Source organism: Tachyglossus aculeatus, chromosome 26, assembly GCF_015852505.1.
Source record: "Tachyglossus aculeatus isolate mTacAcu1 chromosome 26, mTacAcu1.pri, whole genome shotgun sequence".
NCBI lineage: Eukaryota > Metazoa > Chordata > Mammalia > Monotremata > Tachyglossidae > Tachyglossus > Tachyglossus aculeatus.
In genome coordinates this window covers 2,103,085-2,124,213 of record NC_052091.1, presented here as the reverse complement: position 1 = coordinate 2,124,213, position 21,129 = coordinate 2,103,085, and the positions used below count along the sequence as shown (strand labels likewise).

The 21,129-nt window shown below is 58.1% G+C and overlaps 1 protein-coding gene across 4 annotated transcripts in view; it reads right to left on the bottom strand.

The window, feature by feature from the left end:
* Nucleotides 1–21,129, bottom strand: part of SIPA1L3 (signal induced proliferation associated 1 like 3) — a 116,440-nt gene that overhangs the window by 25,975 nt on the left and 69,336 nt on the right. For 2 of the 4 annotated variants that reach the window (XM_038767098.1, XM_038767099.1), the window contains exons 4-12: nucleotides 19,374–19,504; nucleotides 15,437–15,625; nucleotides 13,805–13,979; nucleotides 13,094–13,197; nucleotides 11,215–11,372; nucleotides 9,322–9,898; nucleotides 5,527–5,801; nucleotides 1,504–1,752; nucleotides 1,227–1,397 (exon numbers count right to left, since the gene is read on the bottom strand). In XM_038767098.1, the coding sequence (XP_038623026.1) occupies nucleotides 1,227–1,397; nucleotides 1,504–1,752; nucleotides 5,527–5,801; nucleotides 9,322–9,898; nucleotides 11,215–11,372; nucleotides 13,094–13,197; nucleotides 13,805–13,979; nucleotides 15,437–15,625; nucleotides 19,374–19,504 (2,029 nt within the window). The remainder of the gene's footprint in view (nucleotides 1–1,226; nucleotides 1,398–1,503; nucleotides 1,753–5,526; nucleotides 5,802–9,321; nucleotides 9,899–11,214; nucleotides 11,373–13,093; nucleotides 13,198–13,804; nucleotides 13,980–15,436; nucleotides 15,626–19,373; nucleotides 19,505–21,129) is intronic. The other 2 variants (XM_038767100.1, XM_038767101.1) reach the window with 1 other exon arrangement.

Below are 21,129 nucleotides of genomic sequence, written 5' to 3'. Positions count from 1 at the left end.
GGTTTTACGGCAGTCAATCATCATGCCCCCGGCCCACACACTTTGCTCCTCTAAATGACAATCTTCTCACCACGCCAACTCGTCTACCTCACTGCCACCCTCTCGCCCACGTCCTGCCTCTGGCCTGGAACGCTCTCCCTCTTCATCTCTGACAGACAATCACTCCCTCCACCTTCAGAGCCTTCTTGAAGTCACAACTCCTCCAAGAGGCCTTCCCCGACTAAGCCCTCCTTTCCTCTTCTCCCATTCCCTTCTGCACCGCCTCGACTTGCTCCTTTTATACAGTAAGCGCTCAATAAATATGTCTGAATGAATGAATCCTCTTCCCCAGGTCCACAGTGCTTACGTCCACATCTGTGATATATTTATTTATTTATATTTATGTCTGTCTCCCCATCTAGGCTGAAAGCTCCTTACGGACTGGGAATGTGTCTCTTTACCGTTCTACTGCGTGTTCCCAAGGGCTTAGTACGGTGTTATGCACACAGTAAGTGCTCAATAAATGCGACTGACTGACAGCCATGCATGGACTCACTGGCGGGCAATCAATCAATCAATCAATCGTATTTATTGAGCGCTTACTGTGTGCAGAGCACTGTACTAAGCGCTTGGGAAGTACAAGTTGGCAACATATAGAGACAGTCCCTACCGGGTGGGGCAGCCGCCCACAGTCTCCCAGTGGCCGCCAGAAGCAGTGTGGCGTAGGGCAGAGCCCGGGCCCGGGCCTCGTAAGGTCACGGGTTCGAATCCCGGCTCTGCCACTTTTCAGCTGTGTGACCTTGGGCCAGTCACTTCCCTTCTCTGGGCCTCAGTTCCCTCACCTCACAGTCCTAAAACGGGGGTTAGGACTGTGAGTCCCACATGGGACAGGGACTGTGTCCAACTTGGTTTGCTTGTACCCGCTCCAGCGCTTAGTACCGTGCCTGGCACGTAGTAAGCGCCTAACAAATACCATCGTTATTATTATCGTTACTATGAAACACCAACGAGGGGGAGACCGGCCGGGCCCAGAGCATCGGCGAGAACTGGGGTCTCCCGCAGGAGCCGCAGCAAGTACCGGCGGCCTCTCTCCTCCTCCTGCCGGGGCCGGCGGGCAAGCCCCGCTCGGGACGCGGACCCGGCGGCCCGCGGAGCCGAGAACGCACGCCCACACATGCCGCTCCGGCCCACCCTAACGCCTCCAGGGGCCCCCCGTGGGGCTGCTAGTGCGGACCCGCCGGTCGTACCTTTCGGGGGCCGGCTTGTATCGGCTGTAAGGTGTGGCGCTGGCAGTGGCGGTGGCGGTGCCCCCCGATCCTGGCACGGAGAAGCTCCCCGAAGGCTGGCGATAGGGCTGGGCACGCTCGCCCCCTGCTGGCGCTGCCGCGTACGGAGTTTCCGGGAAGCTGACCGGCCTGCTGCAACGGGAAGGAGCCCGGGTGGCCAAGGTGGTCCGAGGGGCCACCTTCCTGGGAAAAGGGCCACGCCGGCGAGGTCGGGGGACAGGCGGCGGCGGCGGCTTACCTCTTGCCGTGCGGCGGCTGGGGCTCCCGGAACGGGACGGGGGCCGGCTTGGGGGGCCGGCTGAGGGACTGGGCGTGGCCGGGAGTCCCCGTCCCGGGCCATTTGGGGGCCGGAGTGGAGTTGTGCGACGCCGGCCCGCTCCACTGCCACGCCGAGTTGGTCCGGTACGGGGGCCGGCAGCCCGCCGCCACGCTCTCCGGCTCTACCTTGGGCTCGGGGGGATTCATGTCATACGTCTCGGGCCATCCCCTGGAAGAGAAGCCTGGGTTACCGCCGCCGGCCGGCCACCCCTGTTGCCACCTTGACCCGGGGAGGTCGGGGGTGTGAGTGAGTGTGTGTGTGTGTGTGTGTGGCGGAGATGGGGGGGAGAGGAAGAGGAGTTGCCAGACTCCCAGGGTGACTAAGATGGTTAAAAAGCGTGGAAAACCCAGCAGGCGAAGCCTCCCCCCTCCGGTGGAGCATCAGCCCCTTTCCCTCTCAATTCGAGCAACCAGCCTGCCACCCGCCAGCGAGCAACGCACAAAGGCTTCCAGAGAGGATCAGGTGACCTACTTTTCCGGGTGGTAAAAAGCAAAACACCGATCCTAAAAATAGAAGCCTACCAGCCCCGCGGGGAGACTGGGGCGACACCCGGGGCCCGGCTGGCTCCGCTGGGGGGGCCGGTGTGGGGGATAGGGCAGTGCTCTCCCCGGGCCCCAGTCATGCCGCTCCTGGACCGGGACAGAGCCTGGGTCGTGCCCTGTGATCCAACTGTTGGAAGCATCATGCTCCCCTCGCTCTCTCCCAAGGCTGCTGGGATCTGGTGCCTTTGTTGGGGCTCTGCCCAGCCCGTCTCAGGGGGACCCCGGGGTCTCTTGGACTCCCGGAGGCAAGGCAGGTGGAGGGAGATCGTTGTCAGATCTGGATCGTCCACACCCCCAGGCTCAAAGATCCAGGTCCGTGGCTTCCGGGCCCACATCCTCCTTCTCCTCCCTGTCTGCTCATCAGTCCCTGCCCCCAGGGGCTCGAGCAAGGGGTTCACCCCGGTTCACTGAACTTCGGTGAGGGTGGGAGAGGGGAGCACCCCCCCACCCCAGCACGTTTCCCTGGCCTAGACCGGCGCTGGCCCTCGCCCCCGACCCCATGGATCGCACGGAAAGACAGGAATCGACAGCAGCGACGGGGTTCCGCCACGGCCCCCAGGTCCCTGCCTCTGGGAAGTGCCTGGTGGCCAGAGGGTGCCCAGGAAGCCCGGTGCCAACCCAAAAGAGCACGGGGGAAGAAGAGGACACGCTGATCCAGGTAAATGGCCTGGGCTTGTAGGGAAACATCACGGCTACGGCGGCTCCCAGCCAAGGGCGGAAGGGCTTTTCTGGAAGGGTTCGGTGGGATGGAGCCGAGCCCCCAAACAGACCTGCCCCTCCACCCCCTTTCTCCAGTTCTCCCTCCCAGGGAGCTGGAGGATTTCCCCATCTTTTCTGCAGCCGACCCCTTCCCGGCAAAACCCCAGGTTCAACCCCCTGGGCCAATTTGATTGGGGCGCTCCCGGCTGGATGCCAGACTCCTCTCCTCCTCTGGTGGCCCCGTGGCCAGTGGGGAGAGCCACTGCTCCGCAGAAACTGAGAGGAACAAGTGATAAAGCACCAGCAGTCTCCTTGTCTGCATATGCGGGTGACCCCCCGGGCCCCACATCCCCTGCAAACCCGCCCTCACCCCCCGCAACATTCCCTCTCAGAAATCCAAAAATTTGGTTAAGGACGAGCCTGACACAAGCTAACTCAGACCTCGCCGCACCATAACCACACAAACCCAATTCTGTCAGCCCCCTGCGGCTGAGCCCCTCCCCACCCCCGGGTCGCTAGGCCTGCCTGTTCATGGGCCCTCAGCCCCAGCGTGCTCAGGCTTCCCCCGGGCCTTGGGAAAGGGGGAGGCCCACGCGGACCCTTAAACTCCATCCGATCCCCTCTGCCAGGGGTACAGTGCCATCTTTTTCCCGCGGAGCACCCAGCACAGAACTCGTCCTGCCAGTCTACACCCATGACTCACAGTCTCCTTCCCCTCCTCCTCGCTCCGAGGCCGACCCCCGAGCGCGGCCCGTCGGGTTCCCCTCTCTCCTCCGTTTCCCGTACCCGGCTCGGTCGAACCGAGGAGCAGTGGCCTGCCTCCGGGCCCAGGCTGGGGGCCTGCGGGTACATGATGATGTCCCGCCCTCCTGCCCCCCGGCTACCTGGGGCACGCGGAGCCAGCCGCCGTGGCCTGGCATTTGAGGAAAACATTTCCAACCTGCCTACCGGTTTATCGGTGTCGAAACTTGCCCCTGGAGGAGCCAGAACAGGTGTGGCTCGAGCCGGCGGCAGGGAGGCTGACAGCTGGCTGTCACCGGGGCCGTTTGGGCCTGGGCAGGGAGAGCCCGCCCACCTGTGCCAATCAATCCTCCACCAGTTGGCAGCATCTACCGGGGACCCAGTCTGGGACCGGTGACAGTCCGGTGGAGTATGCGGGCAGAATTCCAGCCCCCGGGGAGCTTAGGGTCTGGCGGGGGAGACTGACACTACAACAGCTTGTCGGGAGTGCAGTAAGAGCACGGTAAGTGTTCAATCGACGCTACTTATTTATTGTCCACTGGCCCATCTGAGCCCGCTGCTGCTCCTGTTTGGGGGTGGGGACACGGGGGCCTCCCTTCCCGACGACGCCTCGGCCATTTGGGCTGGGCCTCGTCCCCGGGCGCTGGAAACCCCAAGGCCGGAGGCTCTGGGAAGGTCCGAGGGAGGGGCCGCTCTCGCTAACGGCCGCCCCGGATGAAGCCGCGGAGAGCCTCAGGCGGAGAGCCTCAGTCAACGGGCCGCGCTTTAGTAAGCGCTACCCAGTGATGCCCCGCTCCTCTTCTGCCGATAATAATAATGATGACATTTGTTAAGCGCTTACTATGTGCAAAGCACTGTTCTAAGCACTGGGGAGGATACAAGGTGATCAGGTTGTCCCCTGTGGGGCTCACAGTCTTAATCCCCATTTTACAGACGAGGGAACTGAGGCATAGAGAAGTTAAGTGACTTGCCCAAAGTCACACAGCTGACAAGTGGCGGAGCCGGGATTTGAACCCATGACCGATGATAATGGGGCTGGGACGGCAAGAGGCTGGGCTGGCGGGGAGCCCAGACTTTATCTCCCGAGCCTCCCTCAGCTTCTCCAGTCCCCCCAGGGCCTCGAGCAAGCCACTGCCCAGACAGAGGGCACAGGGTGGGAACCGGAGGGGCAGGGAGGGCTGAGCAGCCTGATGGATGGGGGCGATCCCGGCCCGGCTTCCCTTCTGCCAAGACCAGTAGCGGAGGTTCTGGGAAAAGAAGCCAGGGCTCTAGCTCTGACGGGCCCCTGCGTCTGCTGGCACCGGGCAGGAAGCCCAGCGGGGGAGAAGGGCCGGCGACGACCGGCAGCCAGAGGCTGCTGGCGTGCCGGCTGGCCAAGCCTCAGTTCCCCGAGACCCCCGGAGAGGCCCCTCCCCTAGAGTCCCCATCCAATCTCACCCCGCTGGCTCCGCCCCGAGCCTGAGCTGGCATTGCTTGGAGGGCCTTGCGGGAGGGTGTAAACACTTTCCCACTATTCGTGCCGGTGGAAAAATCCTAGAGAGGCCCGACGGATGCGTCTCCACCTACCAAGGCCAGTGATTCGGGCCCCGGAAGGCAGCCCGCTCGTGCTGGGCCAACGGGACGTTACCGCCCACCGGCTTGCACCCACTAAGCCCTGAACCTCTCCACTGGGTTGCCTTTCTCGCCGGAGCTCTGCTCTGCCCACGCCTCGGCTGCTGGCACCCTTCCTCTCCTTGCAATCCCGGCCCGGGGCCCCAAGGGCCGGGCACAGCGTGATGACGTTTGGAGCCCACCCTCCCCGGATCGCCACCTCTGCTTCCTGCCCAGGGCTCGGAGCCCTTTCCCGGCGGCAGCTTCACTTTCCCTCTTCCCAGCAGCCCGGCGAGGTGGGCGGGTGGCCAGGGGGTAGGGCGGTGACTTCCGTTCGGCTCAGGGGCCCGGCGGGGTTGTCGGGCTTTACCTTCGAGGGGTCCCATCCTCGAACGGGGGGATGATGACCACTTTGACGGTGACGGAGGTGCGCAGCAGGTCGATCATCTGGTCGTGGGTCAGGGTCACCACGGCCACCTTGCAGATCTCCACCAGCCGGCTGCCCTGCCTCAGGCCGGCCTGCCAGGCAAACCCGTAGTCCTCCACTTCGGCCACCGTCCCGTCGTACTTCACGTGAAAGCCGAGCTGCCCCAGCCCGTTCCGCCGCAGGGTCATGTCCACGCTCTCGCAGCCGTTGGTCATAACCTGCCGGAGAGGGGAGGGGGTAAAAGGGGAGTAAATTCCAAACACGTCCTCACCCCAGACACCTCTGCCAGGGATGTGCGCGCTCAGCCCGCCCCAAATTTAATTGTGGGCAGTAGGGGGATGAAGAAGATGCAGCGGGAGGGACTGAGAGTAGACGTGAGAGTAGACCATCCTGGGGGATGGTGGTTGCTGGCTGTATTGGGTGAGGGAGAAGATGGAATCTGCTCCCTCTGGTAAATCAGAAATACTACTGTTTGATCTCCCCTCTCAGGACGGTACCTGGAGAGTTCCCAGTACCCTACCAGTCTCGACAACGGGAGAGTCAAGTAGAAGCATGACCATTCCATTCCAAGCTTGGGCAGTGGCTACCAATCTGCTACAAGTCCAAACTCACCCGTGCCGGGCAGCAGCGGCTTGGGAGAGAGTCGAGGGCGGAGACTCAAGCTTATTGCACGGAAGGAGGCAATGGTAAACCGCTTGCGGATTTTTACCCAAAAAACTCTACGGATACACTACCAGAACGATTGCAGATGGAGGTGGGGCATTTTGGGAGAGATGTGTCCACGGCGTCGCTATGGGTCGGAGATGACTCGATGGCATAAGACAAGACCGATTGATCATTGCCATCATCAATGGTATTTATTGAGCACTTACGGTGTGCAGAGCACTGTACTAAGCATTTGAGAGAGCACAACAATGAGCTTACAGTCTAGAGACTGAGTGGCTGATCTGAGGGAGGGTGGGGTGGGGATAGACTTGAGCCACCTTCGCCACTTCCAGAGCTCATATCCCCTCAGGGCGGGGTCAGCACCTTCTGAGGGGCTGCCCTTGAACGAACTCCCCGGGAACAGATACCAAAACTACGATGGGGGGCTGGTCTACCCTCTGTGCCCACAGGCCCCTCATTTCCACTGCCCTCCCCCCCTCCGCCTCCAGGCAGCCCAAGCCAGCGGTTTTGGAGCAGCAGTAACGGCTTGTTTGGGAAAGTGTGGTTGGGGGGCACAGAGGGCCATGGGGAATGGGAGCCGGGAGACCTGGATTCTGGTCCCAGTTCTGAGACCAATCAATCAATCAATCAATCAATCAATCGTATTTATTGAGCGCTTACTATGTGCAGAGCACTGTACTAAGCGCTTGGGAAGTACAAATTGGCAACACATAGAGACAGTCCCTACCCAACAGTGGGCTCACAGTCTAAAAGGGGGAGACAGAGAACAGAACCAAACATACCAACAAAATAAAATAAATAGGATAGAAATGTACAAGTAAAATAAATAAATAAGTAAATAGAGTAATAAATATGTACAACCATATATACACATATACAGGTGCTGTGGGGAAGGGAAGGAGGTAAGATGGGGGGATGGAGAGGGGGACGAGGGGGAGAGGAAGGAAGGGGCTCAGTCTGGGAAGGCCTCCTGGAGGAGGTGAGCTCTCAGCCGGCCACCTCATCCGCAAAATAGGGAGACTATCCCTGTTCTCCCTCCCTCTCCCATTGGGAGCCCTGGGCGGGACGGGGCCGGGTCCGGTCAGATCATCTGGTACCGACCCCAGTGCTTAGCACACGGTAAGAGCTTAACAGATGCCACAGGACTAGTAATCCCGGCTCTGCCAATTGTCAGCTGTGTGACTTTGGGCAAGTCACTTCACTTCTCTGTGCCTCAGTGACCTCATCTGGAAAATGGGGATGAAGACTGTGAGCCCCCTGTGGGACAACCTGATCACCCTGTAACCTCCCCAGGGCTTAGAACAGTGCTTTGCACGTAGTAAGCACTTAATAAATGCCATCATTATTATTAAAGAGCGCCAGCTTTGGAGCCAGAGGTCACGGGTTCAAATCCCAGCTCTGCCACTTGTCAGCTGTGTGACTTTGGTCAAGTCACTTAACTTCTCTGGGCCTCAGTTCCCTCATCTGTAAAATGGGGATTAAGACTGTGAGCCCCCCTCCGTGGGACAACCTGATCACCTTGTATCTCCCCAGCGCTTAGAACAGTGCTTTGCACATAGTAAGCGCTTAACAAATACCATCATTATTATTATTAGTAGTAGTAGTAATCGGTATTATCTGGAGTAGAAGTATCATTTCCGTTCATTCGCTGCCCATTTGGGAGAGGTGCCTGCTGCATCCATCCGGTCTTTAGCCCACCCAAGTGCCCAGCTGGGCAGAGAGCTTTCTAGCCGTCAACCTGGCTTAGCAGGCTGTATCTCGGCATGCCTTGTCCTGGCCCGGATGCCCAGTGTGCCTATTTAGAACAGTGTAAAAAGGCCCTGCTTGGGCCTTCAGGCAAGGAGTCAGCAAAGAAGGCTTCTGGCCCGGGAAGCTTTCAGGAATGTCAGCTCCGCTCTGCCACCCCTCCTCTCTCCGGTGGTTGGCTACCCCACTGGCTACTGTGGCCAGGGTCTCGAGCCCGTCAACGATGCTGCTGCTCTGACGGTCCCCAGAGGGTCGGGGTGAGAGCTGCCATGAGCCTCGCTGCTCCCTGCTCCCCTGCCTGGCTCCTGGTCCCTGCCCCCAGATGCCCATGCTGCAAACAAGGCGCAAACAATGCCAACCTCCTCACTGTACCTTGATCTCGTCGGCAACCTCTCGTCCACGTCCTGCCTCTAGCCTGGAACGCCCTCCCTCCTCATATAATAATAATAAAAATAATTGGCATTTGTTAAGCGCTTACTATGTGCAAAGCACTGTTCTAAGCGCTGGGGAGGGTACGGGGTGATCAGGTTGTCCCACATGGGGCTCACAGTCTTAATCCCCATTTTACAGATGAGGTAACTGAGGCCCAGAGAAGTTAAGTGACTTGCCCAAGATCACACAGCAGACATGTGACGGAGTCGGGATTCGAACCTCATATCCAACAGACAATGACTCTCCCCTCCTTCAAAGCCTTATTGAAGGCTTATCTCCTCCAAGAGGCCTTCCCTGACTAAGCCCTCCTTTCCTCTTCCCCCACTCCCTTCTGTGTCACCGTGACTTGCTCCCTCAATTCATCCCCGCCCCCTCAGCACTTATGTACATTTCTGTATTTTATTTATGTATATTAATGCCTGTCTCTCCACTCTAGACTGTAAGCTCACTGGGGGAAGGGAATGTGTCTATTGTATTCTTGTAGCGTACTCTCCCAAGTGCTTAGTACAGTGCTCCGCACAGAGTAAGCGCTCAATAAATACGATTGACTGGCTCTGGGCCGGGAATCTGGCTTGAACAGAGTGGCCTCCACCAAATCTACTGTCAAAGGAACCACGTGGTCCTGCTGGTTTGGGCCACCTCCATGGGAGTGGCACCCCTTTCACTCCAAGGCCCAGAGAGGATGAGCAAGTGGCCTGGGGTCACCCAGCAGGCTGGAGAGCGTGCTGCTGAGAGACTCTGGTCTCCTCCCCCCATTTCCACACCCAAGACGGATTTTAGCCCAAATCCCATCTCTCCGAGAGGCAGCGTGGGGCCTGGAGTGGGGTGCCCCGGGTTCCGGCCCTCCCCACCTTCCCCGCGGGCGGGCCGGGGGCCGCGTCCGGCGCCCCTCACCTTGAGCCTCTGCACGATCTCGGCGACGTCTTCCGCGGCCCCCTCGGGGGTCCGGAGGAGGACGTGATCCCCTCGGCCGTAGAAGATCTTGAGGGCGTGGGCGTCGGGGGTCCAGCCGACGACGTCGCCGCAGAAGCAGTTGAACACCACCTCCTTGGTGCGTAGGTCGAGCAGCACGACGAGCTCGTTGGAGATGGCCAGGGTGCACTCGATCTCGGCCCCCCGGGCGAAGTCCTGGGCCAGCACCCGCCAGGCGATGGCCCCGGCGCTGAGCTGCTCGGCCCCGGCCCGGGCCTTGGTCTTCTCCTTCCTCTTGGAGGCCAGCGAGATCAGGTGGAACTTGCCCGTGGAGTCGAGGGGCGTGTTGGTGACGCAGTGCTCCGCCAGGTCCTTGAGGTACTCCTGCCGGGTGCGCGTGGCCATGGTGTGGAACTTGTCTGACTTGTGGGCTGCGTGCTCCGCGTTGACGGCCTTGGCCAGCAGGAAGTCTCGGAACACGTCCGACTTGCGGAAGGTGACCCCGTGGGGGATGGGCGGCCCGAACGGAGGGGCGTCTTTGGATCGGCTCACGGCCACGCTGGGGGAGAGAGGTGCGGCCGGGGTGGGGGTTAGATGGGGTGGCCCCGCCGTGGGTTGGAACCGCCCCACGGGGGGGATAGCCACGGCCCGTGGCGGCGTGGCTGCTCCCACTGGAGGGGGGTCGGGAGTGGGGTCCCCGGACCCTTCACGGTCACTTCTCGGTCCTAACCTCGCCCCCCAGCACATCACTGAGAAGCAGCGTGGCCTAGTGGATTGAGCACAGGCCTCGGAGGCGGAAGGACCTGGCTTCTAATCCCGGTTTCACCACTTGTCTGCTGTGTGACCTTGGGCAAGTCACTTCACTTCTCGGGGCCTCAATCATCTGGAAAATGGGGATTAAGACCGTGAGCCCTATGCAGGACGGGACTGTGTCCAACCCGATTTGCCTGTATCCACCCTTGCCCTTAGTTGTTACTACTATTATCAGGCAGAGTGAACAAGAGTAATAACTGTGCTATTGGGCTCTTACTCCGTGCCAGGCACTGTGCTAAGGGGCTGCGCTAAGAGCTGGGATGGACACAAGGAAATCAGGCGGGACACACATGGGGCTCGCAGCCTCAACCCCCATTTTACTGAAGAGGAAACTGAGGCCCAGAGCTGTGAAGTGACTTGTCCAAGGTCCCGCAGCAGACGAACGGCGGATCCGGGATTGGAACCCAGGTTCCTCTGACTCTTAGGCTTGTGCTTTATCCATTAGGCCATGCTGCTTCTCTTGGCTGAGGGAATGGTCGGCGAACTCTGTTACCGCTACTGCTGCTGCTACTCTCCCTGTCCTTCCCCTCCCGCTTCTCCTCTGGAACAAGGTACTGTACTCTCCCAAGCGCTCAAAACAGTGCTCTGCACACAGTAAGTGCTTAATAAATACGATTGAATGAATGAACTTCCACAGAGGCAATCGACGGGGTGGAGGGGGCTGGCACTGGGGGAGGCGGGCACGCGACACACGTCCTCGGAGGGGAAGGGGTGGCTGGCCAGATGGCACTCCTTGGGGTTGGCCCCGGGACTGGTCAACCCGTGCATCTGCAGGATGCTTTCGACCTCAAGCGCTTAGGACAGGGCTCCGCACCTAGTCAGTGCTCACTAAATACATGATCCTCCAAGTACTTGAGGCTCACTTGAGCCCAGAGGCAAGGAAGGGTGGGGTGAGGAAGGCCAGCTCTAGCCCCACCCAAGGAAATCTGAAGGAAGAAGGGAGGGAGCGGGTGGGTTGCCCAGCGGGAGCTTCAAAATTCGGGGCTTGGGGCTCAGACGAAGAGCCGGCCCGCTTTCGCCCGAGCCGAAGCGGGGAGGAAGGGAGGGCAGGCAGGGGCTTACCTGTAGCAGACGTTTTCAGTGCAAGGGTTGTGGACCCTGACGATGATAAAGACGTGCTGGAAATGCGACCGGATGTTCTGCGGGGTGAAAGGCAGGGCCCCGGGCTCTTGGAAGATGATGGTCACTATGTCGTTTCCTATGTGCCTCTTCCTGAGTAACTGGCAACAGGAAGCGAGAGGCGTTAGGAGCGCCGTGATCATCCGGGGGAGGCTGGGCCTGGAAGGGGATGCCAGGAAGGACACCCGGCCCGGTCTGGTTCCTCCCTTCTCTGGGCACAATGGGAGAGGTGAGACCGCTTCGTGCGGAACCTGGGTAGAAGGGCTGACGCCCGGGCTGGGAGGATCTGGCTGACTCTATCTCCCCGGTCTCTGGAGCGGGCCGTGCTGGGGTAGAGGTGGACCGTCCCTGAGTGGATGTGGCCCCGGCCCTCCCAACAACACACCCTTGAAGAGTGTCTGCTGCAGCTGGAACCTGATCCCAAGGGGTCCCGGTGGAGGGTGGCAAGCTCACCCCCGTGCCCTGGGGGAAGCCAAGGCAGCGCTCGCCAGAAGGACCGGCTGCCCTTGCCACACCAAATCCCCCCGAGCGATGGGCACATCAGGGAGCGTTCGGCCGGACCGGCTCCCGAGCCTGGCTACCAGATCGTGGCAAATGCAGCCCAGGAAACCCTGGCGGTGCCCACACTTGGCCACCACCACCCTGCAGTGAGGAAAGAGTTTTGCCCCCAACAAACCAGGCACCAGGCGGGACCGGCTCCCAGAAAGCAAGCTGGACAGACAAGAGGCCAGAATGGCCTCATGCGAGGGGGAGTCCAGAGACCTGCGCCACCCCAATCCAGCTCCGCCACCTGACCTTGCCGTCGTTCTGGGGGGCTGAGCAGTGGCACCTGCCAATCGGCTGGGCTCCTGGACTGTCACAGGCCGCATCTGCCCCACTGGTGGGTGACGAGTGGGGGCCGCGGGAGTGGCTCCTGGCCGGAGCCTCTCTCCCCAACCTGGGAGCCATGTTCCCACCTCCGGACCCTGAATGGGGCTTCAGGGCCTGTGTGGGCTGGACCCTAACCCTCCTTGGCATCCTTCAAGGGGCCCCGCCTCTACCATCCCACCCTCTCCCAAACCAGGTGCTTCCCAGCCAACTCCCAGACTGGTGAATGGAGAGTCCCCCAGCAGAGATAACCAGCCTTATTTTTTTTAACTTTAAATGGTATCTGTAAAGCACTTACTACGTGCCAGGCCTTGTACTAGACACTGAGGTAGATACAACCTAATCAGTTAGGACACAATCCATGCCCCATACGGGAACTACAGTCTTAATCCCCATTTTCCAGATGAGGGAACTGAAAAGTGAAGTAACTTGCCCAAGTTCACACAGCAGACAAGCATCAGAGCCGGGATTAGAAGCCAGGTCCTCGGACTCCCGGGCCCAGGCTCTATCCACTAAGCCGCGTTGCTTCTCTGGAGTCCTGGGCACTGTCTCTCGAAGGGGCGATTTACAGTGGGATGGGGATCCAGCATCCTCAAGGGCTTTGGCTGGCCAAACATGGGGTCAAAAGGCCAGATACTAGGACTAGGGTGGCAGCGGCTCCCTCCGTGACCGTAGCCTGGCTGGCTACCGACTCTGCTGCATTGCACTCTCCCAAGGGCTGCACACTCAGTAAGCGCTCAGTAAATAATATCGCTGGATCGACTGGTGAATGTAAGCTCACTGTGGGCAGGGAATGTGTCTGTTATACTGCTGTCTTGTACTCTCTGACAGTGCTCTGCATGCAAAAAGCACTCAATAAATACTATTGACTGGCTGAATGGTGCCCAAGGCAGGAATGGGATGGGGCCACGGGGGACACCCCCTCCTCTTTTTGGGAAGGGGGAGCGGAACTCACCTGCTGCCTGTTGTTCGGGGTGTAGGGAAGCATCGTGGAGACGTGGAACATGATCTCGTAGTCCTGGTAAGTGGTGTAGAGCGAGTGGGTCCCGGTGGAGTCCGCTGAAAGAAAAAGCCCATCGAAACCGGCCCCGGGAGGACGCCCGGCTCGCTCAGGGTAATGATGATAATGATAATTACGGTACTTGTTAAGCACTTTTTATGTGTCAAACACTGTTGTAAGAAGTGGGGTAGATACAAGTTAATCAGGTTGGGCACAGTCCCTGTCCCACACGGGGCCGACAGACTTAATCCCCATTTTCCAGATGAGATAACTGAGGCTCAGACAAGCGAAGTGACTTGCCCAAGGTCACCCAGCAGGCACTTGGCAGAGCCGGGCTTGGAACCCAAGTCTCTCAGACTCACAGGCCCGGGCTGGATGCTCTAAGCCACACTGCCTCTCTGGTGTCTGGCGCCGTCCCGGGGTCTGTCCAGCTGGTGGGATTTTTGACCCACCTCCCCCGGGAACAGCACAAGGGGCCGCCCTGACAGGGCAGAGCCCAAAATGGGGCAAAATGAAGCCCGGGGAGGTCAGACCAAAGCCAGGAGAGGCCCCCGCCTCGGATGCGACGCCCCGATCCTCCCCGGAAACGGCTGACCGACGATCCCAAACCCGGCGACTCACCCCTGGTGTCCCCGCTCTGAGGGAGGGAGAGGTCGGGGGACTTACTTTTCACGTCCAGCTGCGCGGAGTATTTGTTGAAGCCCCGGAGGCAGACCTTGTCCCCGATGAGTGCGAGGAACTCCTCGAAGGCAGGCCCAGCCTCCTCGTTGTTGTACATCTCCTCCTCAGAGCTCTGGCCCCCTTTGCAGTAGAGGATTCCCACTTTGTGCTTCCTGCAGAGCTGAAGAGACCGGGGCGGGTCATGGTGGCCCGGGCGGCCAACGGGGGGGCCGGGGGTGGGCGACGGGACCCGGGACAGAGGCCCACCGCCCACGCCTGGGGTGGGGGGCCCCAAGTGGACCCCCGCCCCGCCTTCTGATGGCCTGACTAGAGGGTGAACACAGGGCTGGGAGTCAGAAGTTCATGAGTTCTAATCCCAGCTCTGTCACTTTTCTGTGTGACCTTGGCCAAGTCACTTCACTGAGCCTCTGTTACCTCATTTGTCAAATGGGGATTAAGGCTGAGAGCCCTATGTGGGACAGGGACTGTGTCATCATCATCATCAATCGTATTTATTGAGTGCTTACTGTGTGCAGAGCACTGTACTAAGCGCTTGGGAAGTACAAATTGGCAACATACAGAGACAGTCCCTACCCAACAGTGGGCTCACAGTCTAAAAGGGGGAGACAGAGAACAAAATCAATCAATCAATCAATCGTATTTATTGAGCGCTTACTGTGTGCAGAGCACTGTACTAAGCGCTTGGGAAGTACAAGTTGGCAATATATAGAGACAGTCCCTACCCAACAGTGGGCTCACGGTCTAAAAGGGGGAGACAGAGAACAAAACCAAACATACTAACAGAATAAAATAAATAGAATAGATAGGTACAAGTAAAATAAATAGAGTAATAAATATGTACAAACATATATACATTATACAGGTGCTGTGGGGAAGGGAAGGAGGTAAGATGGGGGGATGGAGAGGGGGACGAGGGGGAGAGGAAGGAAGGGGCTCAGTCTGGGAAGGCCTCCTGGAGGAGGTGAGCTCTCAGTAAGGCCTTGAAGGGAGGAAGAGAGCTAGCTTGGCGGATGGGCAGAGGGAGGGCATTCCAGGCCCGGGAACCCAATTTGCTTATATCCACCCCAGGGTTTAGTACAGTGCTCGGCACATAGTAAGTGCTGAATAAATACCATAATTATCGTTATTATTCCATGCTCATTTGGGACCATGGCTGGCCCCAGCTGCTCTGGCTGGCAACTCCGGCTAACCGGGTCATTCACGAACCACCCCTGCTCTCCCCCATCCTCCCCCAACCCGGTCGCGGCCCCCCTAGCCAAGTGGGGTGAACAAACCGGTACCTGTGGCCTAGTGGCTAGAGCACAGGCCTGGGGGCTCAGGGGACCCGAGTTCTAAACCCGGCTCCTCCAACTTACCCCCTGTTGAGCTAGACACTTACCGGCTCTGTGCCTCAGTTTCCTCATCTGTCAAGTGAGGGGCCTCAGACCTGTTCTCCTTGCCCCCTTAGACTGTGAGCCCTTCAAGGGCCAGGGACCGGGCCTGACCAGATGATCCTGTCACGACCTCAGCGCCGGGGACGTGCCAGGCGCCTGACAACCCCGTTGATGGCCAGAGTTGGTGGCGGGGTCCCCGCGGGGAGCCCTCCCCAGCCCCGACAGACGGCAGCCCGACTCTCACCCCCTGCTCGTCCAGTTTGAGCAGCTGCTCCGTCACCTTGGCGGTGTTGAGGGCCAGCCGGAGGCAGTGGATGTTCAGCTCTGGGACGACGTACTCCAGGGCGTCCTTCAGCGGCAGCCCGCGCACCGTCCCGGCCTTGGTGGCGGTCGGCGTCGCGTCTTCCAGGATGGACCCGCGGAGGGTGATGAGCTGAGGACGGCAGAAAGGAGGGGGTGTGAGTGGCGGTTTGTGGGGTGGGGAGTGTCAAGGCTACCAAGCGCTGCCGATACGACCCCCGTCCCCTGCCAACTCGCCCCAGCCCACTGGGAAGATCACGGGGCCGGACGTCAGCAAATCCGGACAAGTCACGACCCCTCCGGCCTTGGTTTCCTCATCTGTAAAACGGGGATGAGCTTCTAGCTCGTTCTCTGCCTCTTAGTCAATTGTATTTACTGAGCACTTACTGTGCGCAAAGTACTGTACTAGAGAAGCAGCGTGGCTCAGCGGAAAGAGCCCGGGCTTTGGAGTCAGAGGTCATGGGTTCAGATCCCACCTCTGCCAACTGTCAGCTGGGTGACTTTGGGCAAGTCACTTCACTTCTCTGGGCCTCAGTTCCCTCGTCTGTAAAATGGGGATTAAGACTGTGAGCCCCTCGTGGGACAAACTGATCACCTTGTAACTTCCCCAGCGCTTAGAACAGTGCTTTGCACATAGTAAGCGCTTAATAAATGCTATTATTATTATTACTATTATTATTACTAAGCTCCTGAGACAGTACAATTAACAGACACATTCCTTGCCCACAACGGGGAGACAGACATTAATATAATAATTATTATTACGGTACTTTTAAGTGCCTACTATGTGCCAAGCACTGTTCTAAACGCTGGGGTAGATACAAGTTAATCAGGGTGGACACAGTTCCCTATCCCACATGGGGCTACTACTAATCTCCATTTTCCAGATGTGGTACCTGAGGCCCGGAGAAGTAAAGTGACCTGCCCAAGGTCACACAGCAGACAAGTGGTGGAGCCGGGATTTGAACACAGGTCCTTCTGACTCCCAAGCCTGTGCTATAGACCTTGAGCCCCAGGTCGGGCAGGGACTGTGCCTGATCCGATTATCTGAATCCACCCAGGGCATTTAGTCCAGGGTGTGGACCCGGGAGGCGCTTATTTAATACTTTTATTATTGTCACCGGAGGCTTGGGCAGGAGTTTCCAGCTTCCGGGCTGCAGAGAGAGTCTGACGGCCTTGACCAGAGAACTGCGCTGATGGGCTTCCTTTTACGCTCACCTTTACCTCTTGTGGAGATTGTTATTTTCCATCGAAAGAGCAAAGAATTGATTCTGATTCCACTACTTGTAAATACCTTCACATCTGTCTCCCCCATTAATAATAATAATAGTATTTGTTAAGCTATTACTATGTGCAAGGTACTGTACTAAGCGCGGGGTGGGTACAAGCAAATTGGGTTGGACACAGTCCCTGTCCCATGTAGGGCTCACAGTCTCAATCCCCATTTTACAGATGAGGGAACTGAGGCCCAGAGAAGTGAGAAGTGTGCCCAAGGTCACACAGCAGACAAGTGGCAGAGTGGGGATTAGAACCCATGCTCTATCCACTACGCCATGCTGCTTCCATTAATCAGTCAATCAATCGGTGGTATTTACTGGGTACTTACTAGGTGCAGACATTGTTCTAAGAGCTTGGGAGAGCACAATACAACAGAATTAGCAGAAAAGTCCCATGCCCACGGGTTTACGGTCTACAGGATGAGCTTACAGTCATTAGAGTGAAAACTCCCTGAGGGCGGGGAACAGGCTTCGGGCTCCTTTCCCAAGTGCTTAGTGCAGGGCCCCCAATTCAGTAGCCACTCAATAGGTACCATCCTCACGGATTTTCTCAGATCTGGCCCAGCGCTCAACACAGTGCTTAGATTAACCTCTCCCCCATTGTGGGCAAGGAATGTGTCTGTTGGGTAGGGACCATCTCTATATGTTGCCAGCTTGTACTTCCCAAGCGCTTAGTATAGTGCTCTGGACACAGTAAGCGCTCAATAAATACAATTGATTGATTGACTGATTAACATCTTAGTAAAGCCCACGATGAATTCCGACAACGGTGAGAGAAAGCCTTCTCTCGCCAATGCTTGGGAATGGGAGTTTCTGCTGCCCTGATGATCTTGTATCTCTCCCAGCGCTTAGCACAGTGCTAAGCACATAGAAGGCTTTAGCAGATTCCACTGTTGTCACTTGGCCAGCTGGGCCGTTAGGGCTTGGGGCCGTGTTGGGATGGCTGACCACTGTTACTCTGGGATTGGGGGTGCCCAGTTGGAAGGGCACATCCCTCCTGGCGTGCTGTTGGGCAGGGGGTCCCGATGCCCCGGCGAGGCCCTGGCCCAGCCGTTGCCCTCCACCGGCCGTGACGGCAGCTGGGTGGAAACAAAGTCACGGGAAGCGGGGAGAATCAAGCCTCACGGCGCTCGGGGGATTTCCTCCTCTCCCGGCCGGCCGGGGCCAGGCCTGGAGGAGCGATGCTCCGGTTCAGGGCGAAGATTCCCGCCTAGGCTTGACTTGACGCCCAGCGCTTGGGACAGGGCGGCCCAGGAGCCCACTCTCCCGATCACGGAGGCTTCCAAAGCCATCGGGTGCCAACGGGAGCCCATGTCGGGGGAGCCCGGATGGCCCCGCCGCCACACCGACGGCCCCCGGCCCGGCCCCGCTTCCCTCCTGGAGGTTCGGCGCGGCTGGGGGCTGCTCGGATGTGTCCCCTGCACTCCTCGTTCCCGGCGCGCCGCTGCCAACGCTCCGGTCCCATCTGCTTCCAGGGTACGGGGCCCACTCGCAGCTGCTTGCCGGCGGGCCCGGGCACCGGGCCATCTGGGTGTACCCGAGGCCGTTGGCTCTGCCAGCGCCCGCCTCCTCAGGAGGAGGCCCGGCTCCCAGGAGCGCGGAGGGGAGGGTTGGCATAGCCTTGTGGGGGGTGGGGGGCCAAGGAGGGCGGGGGGGGGGGAGGTCCTCCAGTGTCAGGCTACAACTCGACACCGTACCTCGCTCTCGCCTGTCCTGCCATCGACCCCCGGCCCACGTCATCCCCCGGGCCTGGAATGCCCCCAATCCCTCTGCCCATCCGCCAAGCTAGCTCTCTTCCTCCCTTCAAGGCCCTGCTGAGAGCTCACCTCCTCGAGGAGGCCTTCCCAGACTGAGCCCCTTCCTTCCTCTCCCCCTCGTCCCCCTCTCCATCCCCCCCCCCTTCCCCACAGCACCTGTATATATGTACATATGTTTGTACATATTTTTTTTACTCTATTTAATTTATTTGTACATATCTATTCTATTTTATTTTGTTAGTATGTTTGGGTTTTGTTCTCTGTCTCCCCCTTTTAGACTGTGAGCCCACTGTTGGGTAGGGACTGTCTCTATATGTTGCCAATTTGTACTTCCCAAGCGCCTAGTACAGTGCTCTGCACATAGTAAGCGCTCAATAAATACGATTGATGATGATGATGATGATGATGACGACGGGAGAGACCTCGTCAACAAAGGACTACAGGCCCTGTGAGTTGGGCTCGGGTCACTGACCACAATAAATGCCACTGACTGACCGATTCGGGCACGAACGCTAATGAGGGTGGGGAATGGCGCTGTCCTGCCCCTGATTCGCTTGGCCAGAGGAAACCGGAGGGAAGCAAACTTCCCCACCGCCCTCGCCCCCGCTGACAGTCGCCTGCCTCCTGTGGAGTCGTTCACCCCCTCTTTTCCTCGAGTGTGAATTTACCCACCGGGGACGGGTCAACTGTCACCTCACATCCCCACGGCGGGCACGAACGCTCCTTCTGCTCGAAGCCTGACCGTCCTCGGGGAGGACGGAGTCCTGGGTCCCCAGGGGAATGACCGGGCTCCATCTCCCGGACCGGAAAGGTGCCAGAGACCCCGAGGGCGAGCGAGCCCACCCACCTCGCTGGTCCTGAAGATGATCCGGTACTGGTACTGGGGTCCGTGGTCCTTGTGGTCCTCTAGCTTCTCACGCTTGATGCTCACGGCCACTGGCCCTAGCTTCTCGTCCACCCCGAAGTAATTGGAGTGCTCTGCAAAGAGACCCCAGGCCCGGGTGAGGCCCAGGCCAGCGGAGGGCCCTGAGGGCAATGCCAGGGGCAGGTTTTGGGGAGCAGAGTGCCAGCGTGGTCTAGTGGAAAGAACCTGGGCCTGGGAATCAGAGGACCTGGGTTCTAATCCTGGCCCTGCCACGTATCTGCGGCAAGTCACCTCACTTCTCTGGGCCTCAGTTCCCGCGTCTGCAAACTGGGGATTCAATACCTAGTCTCCCGCTGACTTGGACTGTGAGTCCCTATGTGTGACCTGACAATCTTTTATCTACCTCAGTGCTTAGTACAGTGCTCGGCACATAGTGTGAGCCTAACAAATACCACAATTACTACTGTCATTACTACTGAGAAGTTGTGGCGTCGGATCTAATGATCCTACCCCAGTGCCAACTTAGTACAGTTCTTGGGATGTAGTATGCGCTTAACCAATATCACAGTCATCACATATCTCCATGTGCTGAGGTGGCTAAAGGGACTAAAATAAATATTATGAAAATATTAATATTACTAAAATAAATATTACAAAAATAAATAAATATTACTCTATTTTACTTGTACATATCTATTCTATTTATTTTATTTTGTTAATGTGTTTTGTTCTCTGTCTCCTCCTTCTAGACTGTGAGCCCACTGTTGGGAAGGGACCGTCTCTATATGCTGCCAATTTGTACTTCCCAAGCGCTTAGTACAGTGCTCTGCACACAGTAAGCGCTCAATAAATACAATTGATTGATTGACTGACTGACTGATTGACTGTCCCCCAGGAAGTTGGTGGAGGGGGCGGAAGGGGAGATTAGAAAATGCCTCCTGGAGGAGGTGACTTTCTTTTATAGGAGGGTTTGGGAGCTTAAGAAAGACTTCTCCTTGACCGTGCTGCCAAAGATGGGCAAAAACGCACGTTTGGCCCCGGAAAGCTCAGTAATAATAATAAGAAGAATGATAACCGCAGTATTTGTTAAGCGCTTACTATGTGCCAAATACTATACTAAGCGCTGGGGTAGATACAAGATAATCAGGTCCCACAAGGGGCTTACAGTCTCAGCAGGAGGAAGACCAGGTATTGAGTCCCCATTTTTGCAGATGAAAGAACCGAAGCCCAGGGAAGTGTCCAAGGTCACACAGCAGACAAGGGGCGGAGCCGGGATGAGAAGCCAAGTCCTCCGACTCCCGGGCGCTGACTCTTTCCACTGGGTCAGGATGCTCCCACACGTGCTGCTTTGCTACCCTCCTCTGGAGCACCAGTCTCCCCGTGAGCTCCATGGTCGCCCTCTCCCAAACGCTCAGCACAGTACTTGGCACAGCATGGGTCCCCTTCCAGGAGCCCTTCTCCGAGGAATTTCTCCGCTCTCCTCTCCCAAACATTCCCAACGTTCTGCAGCACTTCTCTACCTTCCTTCTAATAATAAGAATCATAATTGCGGCACCTGTTCAGCACTTCCTATGTGCCAAGGCACTGAACTAAGTGTTGGGGTGAGTACAAGCAAACTGGGTTGGGCACAGTCCCTGTCCCCCTTGGGGCTCACAGTCTTCATCCCCATTTTACAGATGAGGGAACTGAGGCCTAGAAGTGCAGTGACTTGCCCCAGGTCACACAGCAGACAAGTGGT